Source organism: Vulpes lagopus, chromosome 21 (genome assembly GCF_018345385.1).
Source record: "Vulpes lagopus strain Blue_001 chromosome 21, ASM1834538v1, whole genome shotgun sequence".
NCBI lineage: Eukaryota > Metazoa > Chordata > Mammalia > Carnivora > Canidae > Vulpes > Vulpes lagopus.
In genome coordinates, this window is record NC_054844.1 from 30,973,058 (window position 1) to 30,990,144 (window position 17,087).

Here is a 17,087-nt window from a genome sequence, read left to right on the forward strand (position 1 = left end):
AGATGTAGACTGGAGACACAAGGAGAGTGATAAAATCTCACTTTTCAAAACAGGGCAATAAAATACCTACAATGTCTGCAAATTTAGTATTAAAGGTCATAGATGCAAATGAAATCTGAATTTATACCATTCATTTCATACTGGTCAAAAAAAAAAACACCATTTCCTTAATTTCCCAAAATTACTAGGGAAAGGCTGGTAATTCTGCTCATTCTCAATTAAAATTTAAAACAGGGAAGGTGATATAAAGCACAAAATCCTATTTTACTCGGATTGGTACTATTTCTTTTTCTATTATTTCTGAGGTGCAAAACTCCTTTTCTAAGTGCATAAAATTTAATGAAACAGTGGAATGTGTCCTATAGGATTGCTTTCTCCTATGAGAAAATAAAATGTTTTCTACTGAGATTTCTCCAGAATGCATATAGAATTCTTGTAAAGGAACCCTAGATAATTAGCTAATTAATTAATTAATCTTACAGAAATATAAATATCTGTGGTGGAACACGGATTGTCTTTCAGAGTAACTTCCAACAGGGTTAAGATGCTTTAGCACAGTTATGCTGGGGGTATCATACGAAGATAGAACTCAATTATTTGGTAGAGCTGAAGTGTAAGATAGTATCCTCATTCTTCTCTTCATCTTCCCTTATCATCCATGAAAAGGAGAAAATACTAGTTGGGCCAAATTCCAAGGCACAAATTGAACTCTGTGTGCAAATGTCACATATGTACTTCTGTGTGGCTCTCCAATTAGTCATTTTCCTACCTAGGTAGCAGAAGGGATGTCCCCCCTCAGGACAGTCCAGACATCTCAGAGAAACTTGTTCCTATATTAACAAGAGTGCTCAGGTATTCAGAAACCCTAACTCTTTGGGCTAGGCTTCTGACTTATATAAAATGCACTGAAAAAGGCCTTGCTCAGATCTTGAGCTTCAACCTCACACTTCAACTCCATTTTCTCAGAAAATTTTGGAGTATAGGGCATTAGCCAAGCAAAATTAAGTGTGCTTTACTTTTCCACTTATCAGTCATGCTCCCCTGGCATCTGTACATTCTGTCTCTTTAAGAATGACCTGCAGAGGCAGCTATATAGGGCAAGATGAGATGTGAGCATTTCTGGGTCCCTTGGCTTAACACCATTTGAAAACACCTCAAAACAGTGGAAATAGTGGAAAAATAAAGAAAAAGTAGTGAGTCCACTCTCTTTTAGTATTTAACATCACTGACATGCAGAGGGAAACCATGATTTTGGAGCTCTGAATATTTATTTGTATTGGCAATCACCAGACATAGTTCCTGAGTGGAGAGTTTCGCTTTTTTGTTTGTTTGTTTGTTTGTGAGGTATGTGTCTTTTTTTAGGGGGGACAGATACTCAGGTACCCAGTCAGGCTCCCATGAGTGACATGGGATAAAAAGTTAGAGGAATCTTCAGAGAGATGATGAGACATAGACATTTCAGAATCACTACTATGAATATATAGTACAAGACATCTGTAAGGTATACAATGACAAATCATCAAGTCCTAGTTGAAAATCTGTACTATATTAGAAATGAGGAAGACCACTATTTTATTCTCTGAGTTGAAAAATTACACTAATTCATATAAGAGCTTTCAGTAACATTTGGAAAAATAGACAAAATATGCAATCTTAAGATTAAAGTTAAAAAATGTGCTCATTTCAGTATATTTCTTCAAGCATAGTAAGTTTCAAAAGCAAGAATAAAAGAAAAGACATTGTCTTACCTCCCATCTCGATCCCAGTCATAAACCTCTACCTTGATTGTTCTGTCCAGAGGGAAAACATACCCATAAAGTTACTTAGTAAGATTAAAAAACATCGTTGATAATTAAAAGTAAGTCACAGATTTTCTTAGATGAAATATTTACTTATAGTTTTTACAAAATAGTTTAATGTTGACTTTGTTGATTTTATTACTATATTTTGATTTATATCTTAAAATATCTTTTCAAATCTTATTGAAATCCTGCAGGATTTCTCAGTCTTAGTTAGCATGGATTCCCATCACATGGAGGGCTTCTCAAAACATGAATTGTTGGACTTCATGCCCAGAGTTCCTGATTCAGTAGGCTTGGGTTGGGGCCTAAGAATCTGAATTTCTACAAAGTTAACCAGGTAGTGCTAACCATGAACCACATTACAAGAACCACTTTGTTAAAGAAACAATTTAGTTAAATAAAGTTATGATCTCTTTAAAAAAATAAAATCACAGCCAACTTAAGTTTTAAAGTAAATTTAATGACATGCTAATCAACAGTTGCTTCTATGATATTAGTTAATAGAATAAATTTGCATTTTTCTAATATTCAGGTAACATGATAAATAATAATAAAGAGACTGGATTTTTACTTTCAATTTATTTTCTTTTCTTTCAGGGTGTCTCTTGTATATTTACTTATTCCACCCTAGAAAGATAATACCAAATGCAAGCATTGAGGCAATTAAAATTCTAGAGTAATTTTTGAATAATATATTAAAAGAAACTAATATTTAATCTATTTTTAGCATTTTGCATATTTTAGTCTTGGAAAATCAATCAGTTCACCAAACTTTAGTCAAATTTTCCCTCTTCCCCAAATCATCATGGATTAAGAAAAAAGTTATTCAAAAAAATTCTGAATAAATCATCTATGCCAAGCTAAATACACATTCACATAGGTAAAGAAGCCACCTTAATTTTTTAAAAGTCTAGATTCTTAGATACAAATTCTACAGTAAATATCCAAAATTCTCCAAAAAGTTGTCATTTATTTTACCTGTCATAATCACCATTACATAATGCTCTGACCGAGATCTTGAATGCTTGCCATACAGGATTTAGAGTATTTTTGACAACTTCTGTTTTATGACAAATTGTAAAACTGTAAAAACAAACAAAAAAGGGTATTCAATTATTTTCATAATTCGATTATGATATATTGCTTTAGTAGTCATTTTTCTCTTTCTTTTTTGTGTAGAACGAATGTTGTGAGTCTCCCTGTGGCTGGTATATGACTTAGTAAAAATAGACTTGTGGTTTTAAAACTTTAAAGATAAGCTCACTACAATATAAACCAATGAGATTTTGGGTAAGTTTATGAAAAATAATCTTTTGCAGATTCAATAAATTCTAAAGCTGCTTTATAAATGATCTCTATAAAAATTGTGATGACATATTACAATAGTGAAAAATATCTCTGGCTAAGAGGTCATTGGCATCCTCAACAAAATTACCTTGTTGTAGAGTTGGGGACAAAAATTTGGTTGGGATGGATTTAAGACAGAGAAGAGAAACAGAGACAAAGTGTGTAAAGAATAAATTTGAGGAATTTAGCTATAAAGAGAAAGTGCAGATAGCTTCAGGGATATATTAATCCATAGAAAGGTTTGTGGTTTTGTTTTAAATTCTTCACTCCAATATTGAAAAAAAAAATAGCAAGACTATTTGCTAGAAAAGATACAACAGATAGGAAACAATTTATGACACATAAGAGAAAGAGAAGAAAGGCTGGGGCAATGTCCTTAAGTAGAGGAAAGTGTTTGAGATCCAGGGCATCAATGAAGGAGTCAACCTTGGGAACCTTCAAGAAGGCATAGTATATGGGAGATGCTATGAAGGGATCATGAGAAAGTTCTCCAACTGCTTCAATTTTTTTTTCTTCAATTTTCTTATGAAATGAGAAGCATGATCCTCAGTAAAGGAAGTGGGCAGAAGTGGTGAAGTGTCTCAGAGAGAGGAAAAGTTGATGGATTAAGCGAAAAAGTAGGATTCCTGGAGAGGCCCAAGGGCTTAAGATAAACATCATGAATTTATAGTGAGAAACTCAATTTATGGTTCTTTCTTTATCTAAACTGTTGGCTCTATAGATCTAAAGAATACACAATGAGAAAAAATCCATGTAGTGGTAAAGTTGGTTCTCTGATTCAAATTTCAGTATTGTTTCTACCAAACCATTAAATCTCCATACATGGATCAGCTGCTGAAAATGTTCTGGCCTAATGTAAATACATGTGGCAGTTCACGAGCTACAAAATGATTTTGGTCAGAATGATATGCAAACCTAGTCCTCACTAAGACCTTAGTAATGTTTTCCAAACACTGGGACACCTGTAACAATCATGAACATGAGGATATTACATAAGGACCATAATGACCATACTGTACCTAACATCCACAAGAAAATACTCTCATTTTGAAAAGACTCCAAGTCCATTTTCCTCCTCTCAAGCAAGAAGAGTCTATTTCTATTAAGAGATCAAACAGAAAGATAAAAAAGATCCACTATTCATTAAAGATTTATGTCATGAGTGCCATCCTCTTCCCTGGTAGTATCGTTGCCCAATTACAACAAACTCTTGCTGCTAAATGGACAGAGCTCAAGAGAATGTATCTGTGGTCAAAAGCTCTCAGAGGTGACTTGCCCAAAACAATTTAGGGGCAAAAGGCAAGAAAAGAAAGATTGAGAACAGACTGAGCAGACTCAGAAAGGGTTATCATATAGCATCTAAAACAGAAGAAAAACAAACAAACAAATAAATAAATAAAACAGAAGAAAAACAATGGAAATAAAAGAGGAGCAGACAGGGAACAAACAGAAGGAGTCAAATGAGAAAAGATAGTACACAAAAATATTTTTAAAAAATTCATAGGGACAAAACTACACATATAGTTGACCTTTGAACAATGCAGGGGTTTGGGGCATGGGTCTACCACACAGTCAAAAATCTGCATTTAAGTTTTCACTCTCCCCAAACTGGACTACTAATAGCTGACTGTGACCAGAAGCCTTACTGGTAACACGAACAGTCAATTAACACATATTTTGTATGTTATATGTATTATATACTGTATTCTTGCAATAAAGTAAGCTAGAGAAAAGAAAATGTTATTTTAAACAATCTTAAAAAAAACCGAGGTGTAAGTGGACCTGTGAAGTTTAAACCCATTTTGTACAAGGTCAACAGTACTAGTTTTTTTAAGACTTTATTTATTCATTCAGAGACAGAGAGAGAGACAGAGAGAGAGGGAGAGAGAGAGAAGCAGGCTCCCCTCAGGGAGTAGATAATAGAACAACCAACTGACCATCTTCAAATGAACATGTTCAACAAAAAAAATCTATGGACTTTTTTACCCTTATATTCATGGTTAAATCAAAACTTCTATTATATTCTTCATATCACCAGCCATAATAATTAAATACTTTAACACTTGAAACTTTTGCTCTTAAGTGACTCACCTTGGCAAGTTATTTATTTATTGCTGCATAAATATAACTGCACATATATTACAAATAGTATTATAAGAAAAATATTTTTATTAAATAGCCTCATTAAAATAGTTTAAATGAAACCATTTGCCAAAAAACAGGTATTTTAAGGGAAAATTATTACCTAATTATAAATACAGTTTAAGTTGCTAAATAAATGTGACAGCAAGAAAATAAATGTATAATCATGTATTGTTAAAGATTTTTAGTAATGCTCCTAGGAAAAACTAAGTTTTTCTCTATCTTATAAAACAAGCTTCAAACAAGGCAACAGACAATTTTTGAAACAGCTTCATATTCAAATAAATATTAGAAACAAAACTAAAATCTTTGCAGCTAAAAACAGACTTACACATAAAAAGGAGTAAAAGCACTTTTACTCATTCAAAACTCATGTAAACAAAACATAAATATACATAAATATACTCATATATATGCTTTAAAATATATATTTGGATATAGATGGTGACCTAGTTTTCTGTGTATAAATATAAGTGGAGAGTTTTCTGAAATGAGAGTCATGAAATTTTAGCAACAGTTGTTTTTAAATGACTTGCGATTTTTTTTATTAATTATACTTTTTTAACATTTACATTTCATTTAATGAATAAATTACTTCCACTTTAATAAGCATAATAAATTTTCATAATATAAACCTCACCAGTAATATTACATGTGTGAGAAACTGAAATTCTATAATTGTACAACAAATATTTATAAACAAAACTAATAAGAATAAAAACATAAAATTGAGAAAACAAGAAAACAAGTAGTTCAGACAGGAAAAGACAGCATTGTGACTAGAAAATCCTGAACCACTCATTAGTAGAGAAAACTAAATGACTGGTTTATGATTAATTATGAAATGATTAATTTCTTTATTGTCCAATATTTTCCACATGGGTAAAAGTAGTGTTCAGATGCAAATACTACTCTGACATTTTTACCACAAAGATAGAACAGAAGTAGGAAAAGTGCAATAATAACCAACAGTTTCTGTGTGCATGGTAGTTTGCATCAACAATCTCACAATAAGTAAAGCATCATTTTATCCTGCCCAGTGTATTCACCCTAAATAGCAAACTTTCTACTTTTATGTAACATTTTATATACTTATTACATAATATTAACATGTATAATTTCATTTGTAAGTGTAGCAGTAGTGACAGGTTATTTTTTTTTTTTACTTTCTTCCCTTCATTTTTAACCTTAAAATAACATTTTTCCTTTTAGCTAATATTTTATTGCATACAGTTAAGGAAAACTTATACATTAAGATTAATAATAATAACAGCTAACAATTACATTTTAGGTACTAAGCATGCTTCTGCAGTAACTCACTGTCAACAATACTGTGAAGTAGCTATGATTATTAGCCCATTTTACAGATGAGGAAACTGAGTCACATATGGGTTAAAAAACTTGCCTATGGTTTCATAGCTATTAAGTAGCACAGTCATGATTGAAATCTAAGTGATAGAACGTTGGCCCATAATTTTACCACTAACCTTTCCCACAGATACTGACAGTACAGCATGAATCACAGAAATAATAAAACATATTTAATGGTAGAATTGTACATATTATACTTTATAACTCATGGATACAATCTCAAATCACACAGAAACCAGTTTAATCTTGATGACTAAAAATAATCAAATTAGAAAATATCAGTGAGGTGACAAAATATGAGAGACACCTAACTCTGGGAAATGAACAAGGGGTAGTGTAGGGGAGGTGGGCAGGGGGTTGGGGTGACTGGATGATGGGCAGTGAGGGAGGCACTTGGCGGGATGAGCACCGGGTGTTATGCTATATGTTGGCAAATTGAACTCCAAGAAAAAAAATTAGAAAGAAAGAAAGAAAGAAGGAAAGAAAGAAAGAAAGAAAGAAAGAAAGAAAGAAAGAAAGAAAGAAAGAAAAGAAAGAAAGAATAAAAATACTCAAATTACTAAAATGTAATGAAAAATGTTATTGCATGCTAGACAAATATTATTGGGAAAAAACCTCCCAAACCCTGCAGTATAAAAAGCAACCCATAAAATCCTAATCCTTCTCCAAGAAAATGGTTTAAGACTTCAATTTTATAACTAAACACATTAGTTTTAGTGTTTGAGATTTCCACAAAAATATAATTCTTCGATACTATTAAGGCAATATTATAATTTTAGGGAAAATACAGAGGAGAGGTTTCTTTGAAGCTGACAATCATTCATTTTAAATATACAAAACATGTAAGATGCTTGTAAAATTACACATTGTTATTTAGATGTAAAATCAAATCAATTTTTAAAATACCAAAATATTTTACTGTTTATCAATTTACTGAGCTTCTGTAAGAAAAAAATAATAGTTCAAGTATCATTCTTACTAGAGAGTAAAAATACATAAAAGATAAATCTACCTGCCATCTTCATTACTTCGATAAAATACAAGAAAAGGATCTGATTTTCCAAAAAAGTCCTTCTTGTCCAATTTGTTCGCACAAAATTGCATCAGAACAGCATCCTACAGACAAAATTAATAAAATATCTCAAAACCTGGGTTATAAATAACTAGAAACTGCAGATCACAAGCAAGACTTGACAAGAAAACAAATTCACCACTTTAATGCAAATGGCCAAGTGTGCAAGAATCTCAGACAACATAAAATTACTTTTTAAAGGATTGTGAGACTAAAAAATTGACTCTGGAAGTTTTGTTCTTGTCAGAGAACTATTACTTTTTAAAAACCTCTAACATTTCTCCCTGGAAAAGTGATACTAAGTAGATAATATAGGTATCCAATACTGCAATACAAGATCTTCATTCCATCTCCAACTATTCAAGTACACACTTTTAAAACATAAGTATTTTTTAATTTCTCTGGAAATAATTACTAAGCATCAATTACATATCTACCATGTATTAGATGTTAATATGTCTTTGCTCATTAAATGAAGTTCAAGACAGATAGAGACTGACCACAAAGTTTGCAATCTGGGGGGGGGGGGGATCCTTTTATTTATTTATTTATTTATTTTTAATTTTTATTTATTTATGATAGTCACACACAGAGAGAGAGCGAGAGAGGCAGAGACACAGGCAGAGGGAGAAGCAGGCTCCATGCACCCGGAGCCCAACGTGGGATTCGATCCTGGGTCTCCAGGATCACGCCCTGGGCCGAAGGCTGCACCAAACCGCAGAGCCACCCGGGGATCCCTTATTTATTTTTTTTAAATATTTTATTTATTTTATTCATGAAGGACACACACAGAAAAAAGGGTTCCTTTTAAATTATACACAAGTCCATCACAAAGTCTTAAATAATAATTCCTATTATATTGGGTTTCAAGGAAAGTAAAGCACTTCCATGCTTATCTGTGGTTTATGACTTTGGATGTTAATTTTTATGCCAAACACATCACAAAATTTTTATTGGTGTAAATATTTAAGCACTCATAAGCTACACAGTTTAGCTTATAAGTAAGCAAGTTGTAGTATAATAAATTGAGGAAGTTAAAACTGTTCAATTACATAGGATGAGCACCTTTAAGAGATGGAAAATATATGGTAATTTAACAATTAAAATCAGTATCTTGGATTTGTTTGTTTTTTTAACTGAAAGGAGATGCTAACAATTTTAGAAAGAGATGGAGGGTCAAAGTAATTCAGATTCACAAGAGGTTGCAGTTTTAAATACTATTTAGTGGAAGTGTCTACTAAAAGGCACTTTTATTCAGCACTTTTTTTTTTCTTAAATTTCACAGAGTCCAGCAGTACTTATTAAACATCCAACTAAAATTTTCATTATTTCCTTTTAGCATTTCTGGGACACTACACAAAAGAACACTATCTCTCTTTTTCATTCATTCATTCATTCACTCACTCATTCATTCATTCATATACTTACTTAGCAAACATTTCTGAAGCAATAACCAGGCTAGAATCTGGGACTAGACAGATGAAGAAGGTATCTTTGCCTTTGGAAAAGTTCACAGCTCTAGATTTCTGGTTTTCAAAGCACTGGTACAGTGTCATTTTACTTTGGTATTTAGCACAGATATGGTAACGTCTGCCAGAGGAACACTCATTATAGAGTTCACTTCTTTTTTTTTTTTTTAAGATTTAATTTATTTATTCATGACAGACACAGAGAAAGAAAGAGGCAGAGACACGGGCAGAGAGAGAAGCAGGCTCCCTGCAGGGAACCCCATGCAGGGACCCAATCCCAGGACCCTGGGATCACAGCCTGAGCAAAGGCAGATGCTCAACCACTGAGCCACCCAAGTGCCCCTATAGAGTTCACTTCTGAACAGGCATAGCAACCAATATACATTTTAAAGAAAATTAAAAGAACAGAGGCAAGAAAAATATGAACACCTCTATCACCTCAAACGTCTCACCCATGTTCATTTTTCAAATTTGAGGTTGAAAGATCAAATTACTTACTTCTTTAAGGAAGCAGTAAGAAAATCACCCTGACAAACTATAAAATCAGAGCAAAAGTGAAAGAGGAGGACTGGTTTTGAATTTTGTTTTGTTTTGGTCTGGTTTGAATGCCCTTTCACCTTCACATATATTAAAATGCCCTTGGGAGAGAATGGTTTTCTAAGAACACAGGACAAGGGCATTGTTTTTGCAACAGAGGAAAAAAAAAAAATCCCTCCTGTGAGACATTCTCCCAAAGCACCTGGAACAAAACACAAACTACCAAAAAACATTCTGATATACTCAAAATGCGTAATAGGTTACCGAAATGTACACGTTTTTAAATGATTGTGAATAAATCCTCACAGAGATTAAATATCATTAAAACAAGTTTTCATCACTAGTAAACATGATACCAAGTTGTAATTTTTCAAATTATATTCCTTAAGATTTGCAAAACAAATAATTGATTAAAAATAAAAAATAGCCTGGGTGGCTCAGTGGTTGAGCGTCGGCCTTTTGGCTCAAGTCATGATCCCGGGGTCCTGGGTTGGAGTCCCGCATCAGGTTGCCTGCAGGGAGCCTTTTCTCCCTCTGTCTATGTCTCTGCCTCTCTCTCTCTCTCTCTCTCTCTCTCTGTCTCTCATAAATAAATAAATAAATAGCAAAAATTTAAGAATAAATAAAATTATTGCTCTATGTACTAAATAAACCTAGGGGAAATTTTTTTTTTCGATTATCCAAGTGAGTAACTTGGGGATTCTATCTGTACCTAATACAAATGAAATCTAATTTTGTAGGGGGGGCCGGAAGGAAGACAAGCATTTACTTACTTTTAGAAATATATAAGCATCACTGCAAATTTGTTTTATTTTATTCCTCTGTGCTTCATGCCACCGGAAAAAATTTTAAGGTTTTTCTTCAATACTCCACACCAGTATAACAAACTTCCTAGGGTAGAGATCCACTCAAATGCTTCACAGGCACTTCTAACTAATTCAAATCTAACTTGCATCTCTTGAAATTTTCCCAGCTCAATTAACGATTCATCATCCACCCAAAGTGTTCCAAGAAGCTGTCCTTGACTCCTTTCTTTTCTTGACCCTTTATCAAGCCAAGTCACATCATTCCCCTTCTAAAACATTCCTCAAATCCCCACTCTGGCTACCCTGGCATTATTGTAGTCTAAGCCAAACTCCTCTCTCCCTGGGCCATGCGCAATAGCATAATTCTTTCTTCCCCTTCTACTCCTGCAACCATCCAACCCATTTTCCATTCAGCAGACATCGCAATTTTCTCAAACCCTAAAAGAAATAATCTTGTTCATAATTTAAAATGCTCCAAGGTTTCCTCTCAGATTTAGGATAAACTCAGAATCATTCACAGAATCGTTCAGATGGTCTACAAAGCTCAGCATCAAATGAGGTCTGAGTAGCCTTTTCCACCTTCATTCGGCAAGGTTTTGTCTCAATTATCCCTCAGTCCTAGCATTTTGCCACCACACACCAGACACACTCCTTCCCTCCTCACAACCTTAACAAGCTAGTTCCAGTGCATTCCACTGGAATTCTCTCATTTGACTGGCAAACCATTTCTTAAGGCTAAGCTTAAAACTTATTTTCTAAAAGAGGTTTGCAGTGACCCCCTCCCCAATAAAAATTAGACTCTCCACTGTACTCTCTCATATTGGATCACTTAGTATATATCATAACATATTTACCTGCATAGTCATCTGATTAATGTCTGTCTTTCCCACAAACTACTTGTACATTAAAGACAAGGACCAAGGTTGTTTGTTGCTTTCCCTCACCATTGTATTCCAAGCATCAATTCTAAGGATGAGCACATATTTTGTGAATATTATGGACTCAATCAATCAATCAATTAATCATAATGAAAAATATTATTTGTGGATAATTTCAAGCTACTTTTAAGATACTGAGTAAACAAATAATCCTAATATAACTTCAAAATTACATTAATTAGTTACACTGGCATTTGACTAGATATATTACAAAAGTTGCATTTTAAATAAACTGTAATACAAGGTTGAAATTAAAATTATCACACCAAAAATAAACATTTGCATAAATTTATAATTTACGCATCTCTCCAGTGCTGCCCCTTTTTTATTCTGAAAAGTAATGATCTGGGGGAGATATTAAGACTTCTAGCATTTTATAAATGCAGAAATTAAAGCTCCAAGACTATAACCTCACTCAGCTGACTACTGAAAGAGACAAGACTGAAATTTAAGTGTCCTGATTCCAAAGCTTGTGCTCAAGTTAATGTGTTTTCAAGAGGAAAAAAAAAATCAACTTATATGATGTCAAATGTGAAATAAAATTATTTGATTCAAGATTCTAAGGGATAATGCCTGATATTTTTAAGGTACCCATAAATGTTCATTTAAAAGGCACTCTCTCTTCTGAAGTAACTATAAACATTGAGTATATTTGTTTATTCTACTATACTAGCATAATAATATTATTTCATGGTTTATACATCTTAATGATGCTGATTATCATAAGGTTGTAGCTAAGAATCAGAACATACTATATGTAAGTTAAGTTAGATCAAGATTTAAGCAGTATTTCTTAAATATTAGATCTATAGTTATAAAGTATAATAAATACGTGTTTACTTATTAAAAATATTAAAAGATACTTCCAGATATTCTAAAAGCTTTAGTAGTAGAAAGAGTGGTAAAAATGCTTCTAGATCAGTAAGTAACAGATTCTATGTCATTTGCATTGAAACATTCCTGTTCTTCCTATTCTTCCAAGGAAAACAACAGAATTTAAAGTGGAAGATACTTAAGATGCAACCTGGCCATACTCAATCTATGCCCTTGGTATCTTGGTTCTATTTTGAAATACAACTAAAAATAATGTGTTCATTGGCATTTTTATACACAATCACCTAAATGTCAAGATTTTTGACAAAATAGCACGTTAATGTCAACACAAAAAACATGTATCTTATTGAGCTTGAACTTTTTTTTCTCTTCTCTCCCTCGCTATACAAAACACATATTATATGCACATACATAAATTTAGAGAGAAGAAGCATAAAAGATGGTTAGATGATAGAATTATAAGAAATCGTGCTAATTTATCAAAAAATAAGACAGATAATATTTCTGTACTGTGTTGTACTTTTTGTAATGTATTCTTAGCATACGTAAAATGTTTTTGGATATGTTATATTTTCAGATTTAATGTTAAGGAGTCAATTAACAATTTTTAATATTCTAGTCTGGTTCACATGTCTGACTTCTTTCCCCCCTGCAAATATGGAAGGTAAAACAGTCGAGTGATTTGATAAAACAAAGTACAAATTCAGAGCAAAATTAGAACTCAACTCAGTCTGATGGTCTTTAATGCCCTTATACTGTGAGTAGGTTACAGGCATCTCAGAAAACAGACTGAGGTGGCCGGACTCATCCATGGGCACATAGATGGTGGAGGAAGAAGAGTGCCTCAATTTAGATGCATTTTAGCTACTTAAATCCTAGTATTTTTGTTTAATCATCTCCACAACACTGTTAGTATACTTTACTTTTGTTATCTCAACAAACAACCCTACCCTGCCTAAATCCAGCTTCCATCACTAGCTAGCAAGTAGTATCATATTTCTGACCATATTGCCTCAGATATATATTATGTATAGAAATCCATAGTAATTATCTTTAAAGAAAAGAACTCTAGAAATTCAAGTTACATACTCAGATAAATAAATAATAGTTTTCTACATGAAAACTATAATGTCAAAGTATTAAGTTTTTTTAGTATTCTTTTGGGAACTTCTGTTTCTAAAATCATGCAGCAGAAGTTGAAAATAAAGAGCCCTAGAGATTCAATCAGGGCAAACTTCTTTTCCCACCCTAGAAATAACAGGGATCCACTGGGCCACAATGAATAGACAATACTGACTTCAGATTCAGGAAGCTATCTTTACCTCCAATGTGGAGTGTCACAGTCATCACCTCATTTCTGGACAATAGTAAAACCACTGAACATGAGTCAATAGCTATATCAGCAAATCACAACTAAAAATAGCAATTTTCTAAAAATACTGAGCTACGCTATGTTATCATATTCCTCATTGGAGTGGTAGTTGGTCCTTTCTTCAAACGTGAGATTCCTAAGCTAATAAAAGATGGGAGCTTGTATAAATCCTGAATTAATTCAATTAGAATTATGAAAAAAAAGTATGTTATGCAAAAAAACTAAAGTCAAGTGACTAGAAATATCCTAGAAAATTACATGTAAATCTTGAAAATTTTTGCAAGAACTGAACTGATTGGTATAACTGATAATTCCTAATATTAATGCCCCCTCAATAATACTGACGTTATTTTATTTTAATAATTTCTATTCCTTAAAAAGACTGTTAAAATAACTAATAACCCTTTTAGACTATAAATGTGGTCTCTCTAACTATGTAAGATGATGTTTTAAAGATTACCGAATTATATAATGTAGTCTTAATTTTTTTTTTTTTTTGCTAAAATTACTCAAGAATTAATCACTTAAGTATATAGTTTCACAAATACCTTTTCAAATAAGTTTTGGAAATAATTTTTATTTTTTTTAATTTTTTTCTTAAAGATTTTATTTCTTTATGAGAGACACAGAGAGAGAAAGAGAGGCAAAGATAAGACAGAGGGAGAAGCTGGCTTTCTGTGAGGAGCCTGATGCAGGACTCAATCCCAGGATCCTGGGATCATGACCTGAGCCAAAGGCAGATGTTCAACCACTGAGCCACCCACATGCCATGGAAATACTTTTTAAATCAAAGAAATATTTACTTACCCTGCAACAGTTTAATTCCTCTGCAGTAAGTATGATTGTACCACACTTCCTCCCTGGAATTCCTCTAAAATAACAAAAAATATTTATATACATTAATAATATATATTAATATTTATTATATAAACTAATATTATGTATTTCATTTTAATGGAACTGAATAAATAGCATGCTACTAATTGATGGGTGCTTTCCTAATAAAATATATTCCTAGTTTCAATCTTGAGTATATCCTATAGATCCACATTTCCTAATAAAGCTAAACTTTCATCACTTTCAACATGTCAAGCTCCGCTCAAGAATAGTCAATAGCCTCTCATTGCTTACCATATGTAATTAATATAATAATATCTATAATAAAAGTTTCTCCCAGGGGTTCTAAGATTTCCATTATGTGATTAAAACCTATTCATCATCTTGGTTTACAATATTTCTTTCTCCTGTCATCAACATGGTTACTTATTTGTGCTTATTTCTTCTTTGAGGCCATTCCCACGCCCTAATATACCTCAGCACACTAACTGTTCCCTATTTCACCTCAAACCTTCCGTATGCTCAAATAAAGTTCCATTTGTTCCACGAAACTTCATCCTGGTCAATCTCATACAAAGTTCAGCCTTCTCTGCATTCCTATGCCACTTAAAGTCAGTACTACAAATTTAGCATGTAACTATCCCTAACTTTTACAATCACATATTTTTTTCTCTTTCTCTTTTCAAGTAAAATTCATGATATAGACCTCTTGTGAGCCAACAGTGTTAAAGGTCTACACATAGCAGGTGCTCCAAATATAACAAGAATATATAACACATAAGCAAAAAATAACTAAAGTAATACTCCCAAACGCTGGTATATTTATGCTCATATAGCTTTCAACTGACACCAAGAGCAAAGCCCACCAGGAAAATGAAAGGTGTGAAGATAGCTCCCTACTTTACATGAGGAAATACAGAGACAAGTCCATGAGAATCCTCCAAAGAATAATCCTAAGACTCTCATGATATAATTCATACTTCTTTTGTTTCATCACAAATCATAGCTCAGACTCTTCAGTTCATCCTGGGAACTACAAGTTATGGAATTAGAACCCAACAAGTATGTTTGCCCTCAAGAATATAACTCATCTCTGATAATCTATGCTAGTATGTATGCATCAAATACATAATTCCCTGTTCTCCATGTGTAAAGGAACTGGACTCTTTAGTATCTTGGCTGGGAAAAAAGTAAAAGAATGAAAAGTTAAAATATCTGAGCTGTAAATGTATTAATGTAAAATTATACTTATTGTAAGACTCCTCTATTCCTTCTTTCTTTCTGTTCTAATATTTTCTTCAAGAGAGCATCATGTGGTCTCGACCTAAGAATGCCATCTCATAGTTTATGTGGAAACTGCCTACCACAAAGTTTTGTATTCCCTCTCTTTGTTCCCTATTAGGGTAACTGTACATGTCAGGATTTTCCATTTTCTCCAGGTCTTTATGACTAAAAGATCAAGTAATTTATCCACGTACATTTTTTCTTAAATATTACATACATTATTTTTAGCATCCTTCCAGTAATCAGTTAATTTTTCTCACCTAGCCAGACCATTTTTTTCTTCTAATTGTGAATCTCAAGATTTACATATTCAACGTTATGACAAACTAAACACCCTGCCTGAACATGTACCTGAAAATACTTTAAAATGCTGAATAAAATTTGCTAAAAAATCTTTTAAATGTTCTAATAACCTGGCAAAAAAGTAAGGACCAACTTGAAGTTGAAGACGGAAAAGCAGAAAGACAAGCAGAGTTGACCCTGTAGAATTTGATCTTGGGTTTGCTTTCTATGGTTCCTTGGGACATAAAAATGAGAGATTAAAAAAGGTGGGGGGGGACTCACAAGGTGGACAATTCAATAAATGACTAATACACAACATAAAGCTTATATCACAATGACTATGCTGCCTAATAATAGCATAATTAGATAAAAACATCTGCTTTGGAGGGGCCTACAAAGTAAATCCCTGCCTTAAAACTTGGTGATGAATAAAAGAGAAAAAAAAAATACTCTTAATCATTCCAAACTCAAGCATTCTTGCTGCCTTAATTTTAATGTCCTGGGTAGTTATAAATAACTTCAAACCAAGAATCCAGTTTAATTAAAGTGATCATAGGTATCTGGTAAATGTAAAATCTCTTTGAAGAATTTGCCTTCAAACTACATCTCAGAATATCCTCACATTAAAAGTTTAAAAATACATATGAGTTCATCTCAAAGTAGCATAAAACACTGAGGGAAAAGTGCCCCAGGTATTAGTCTCCAGAAACAGCAGGCTATGAAATCAAACACAGAATACTGGAAATATTATGCATAATATATGAAGTGTAAACATGTATAAGATACCTAAAATTTAAAGAGAAGGATGGAAATATGAGTAGGTAGCAAAAGATTATAAAAATAATCAAGAATACTTGGATAAAAAATTTGGAAATTCTGGAAATAGCAGTAATAGAAATAGAAAACGCAGTGAATGGATTGAAACAGAGATTAAACACAGCAGAATTAGTGAGCTGCAAGATCTGTAAAGCTGAAAAATGGCTGTAAGTAAATT

The 17,087-nt window shown here is 32.8% G+C and overlaps 1 protein-coding gene across 1 annotated transcript in view; it reads right to left on the minus strand.

The window, feature by feature from the left end:
- The window catches only part of CPNE8 (copine 8), a 212,518-nt gene that overhangs the window by 90,270 nt on the left and 105,161 nt on the right, over positions 1–17,087 (minus strand). Inside the window, exons 7-10 of the mRNA XM_041736348.1 lie at positions 14,498–14,561; positions 7,675–7,778; positions 2,781–2,885; positions 1,749–1,790 (exon numbers count right to left, since the gene is read on the minus strand). Coding sequence (XP_041592282.1) covers positions 1,749–1,790; positions 2,781–2,885; positions 7,675–7,778; positions 14,498–14,561 — 315 coding nt within the window. The remainder of the gene's footprint in view (positions 1–1,748; positions 1,791–2,780; positions 2,886–7,674; positions 7,779–14,497; positions 14,562–17,087) is intronic.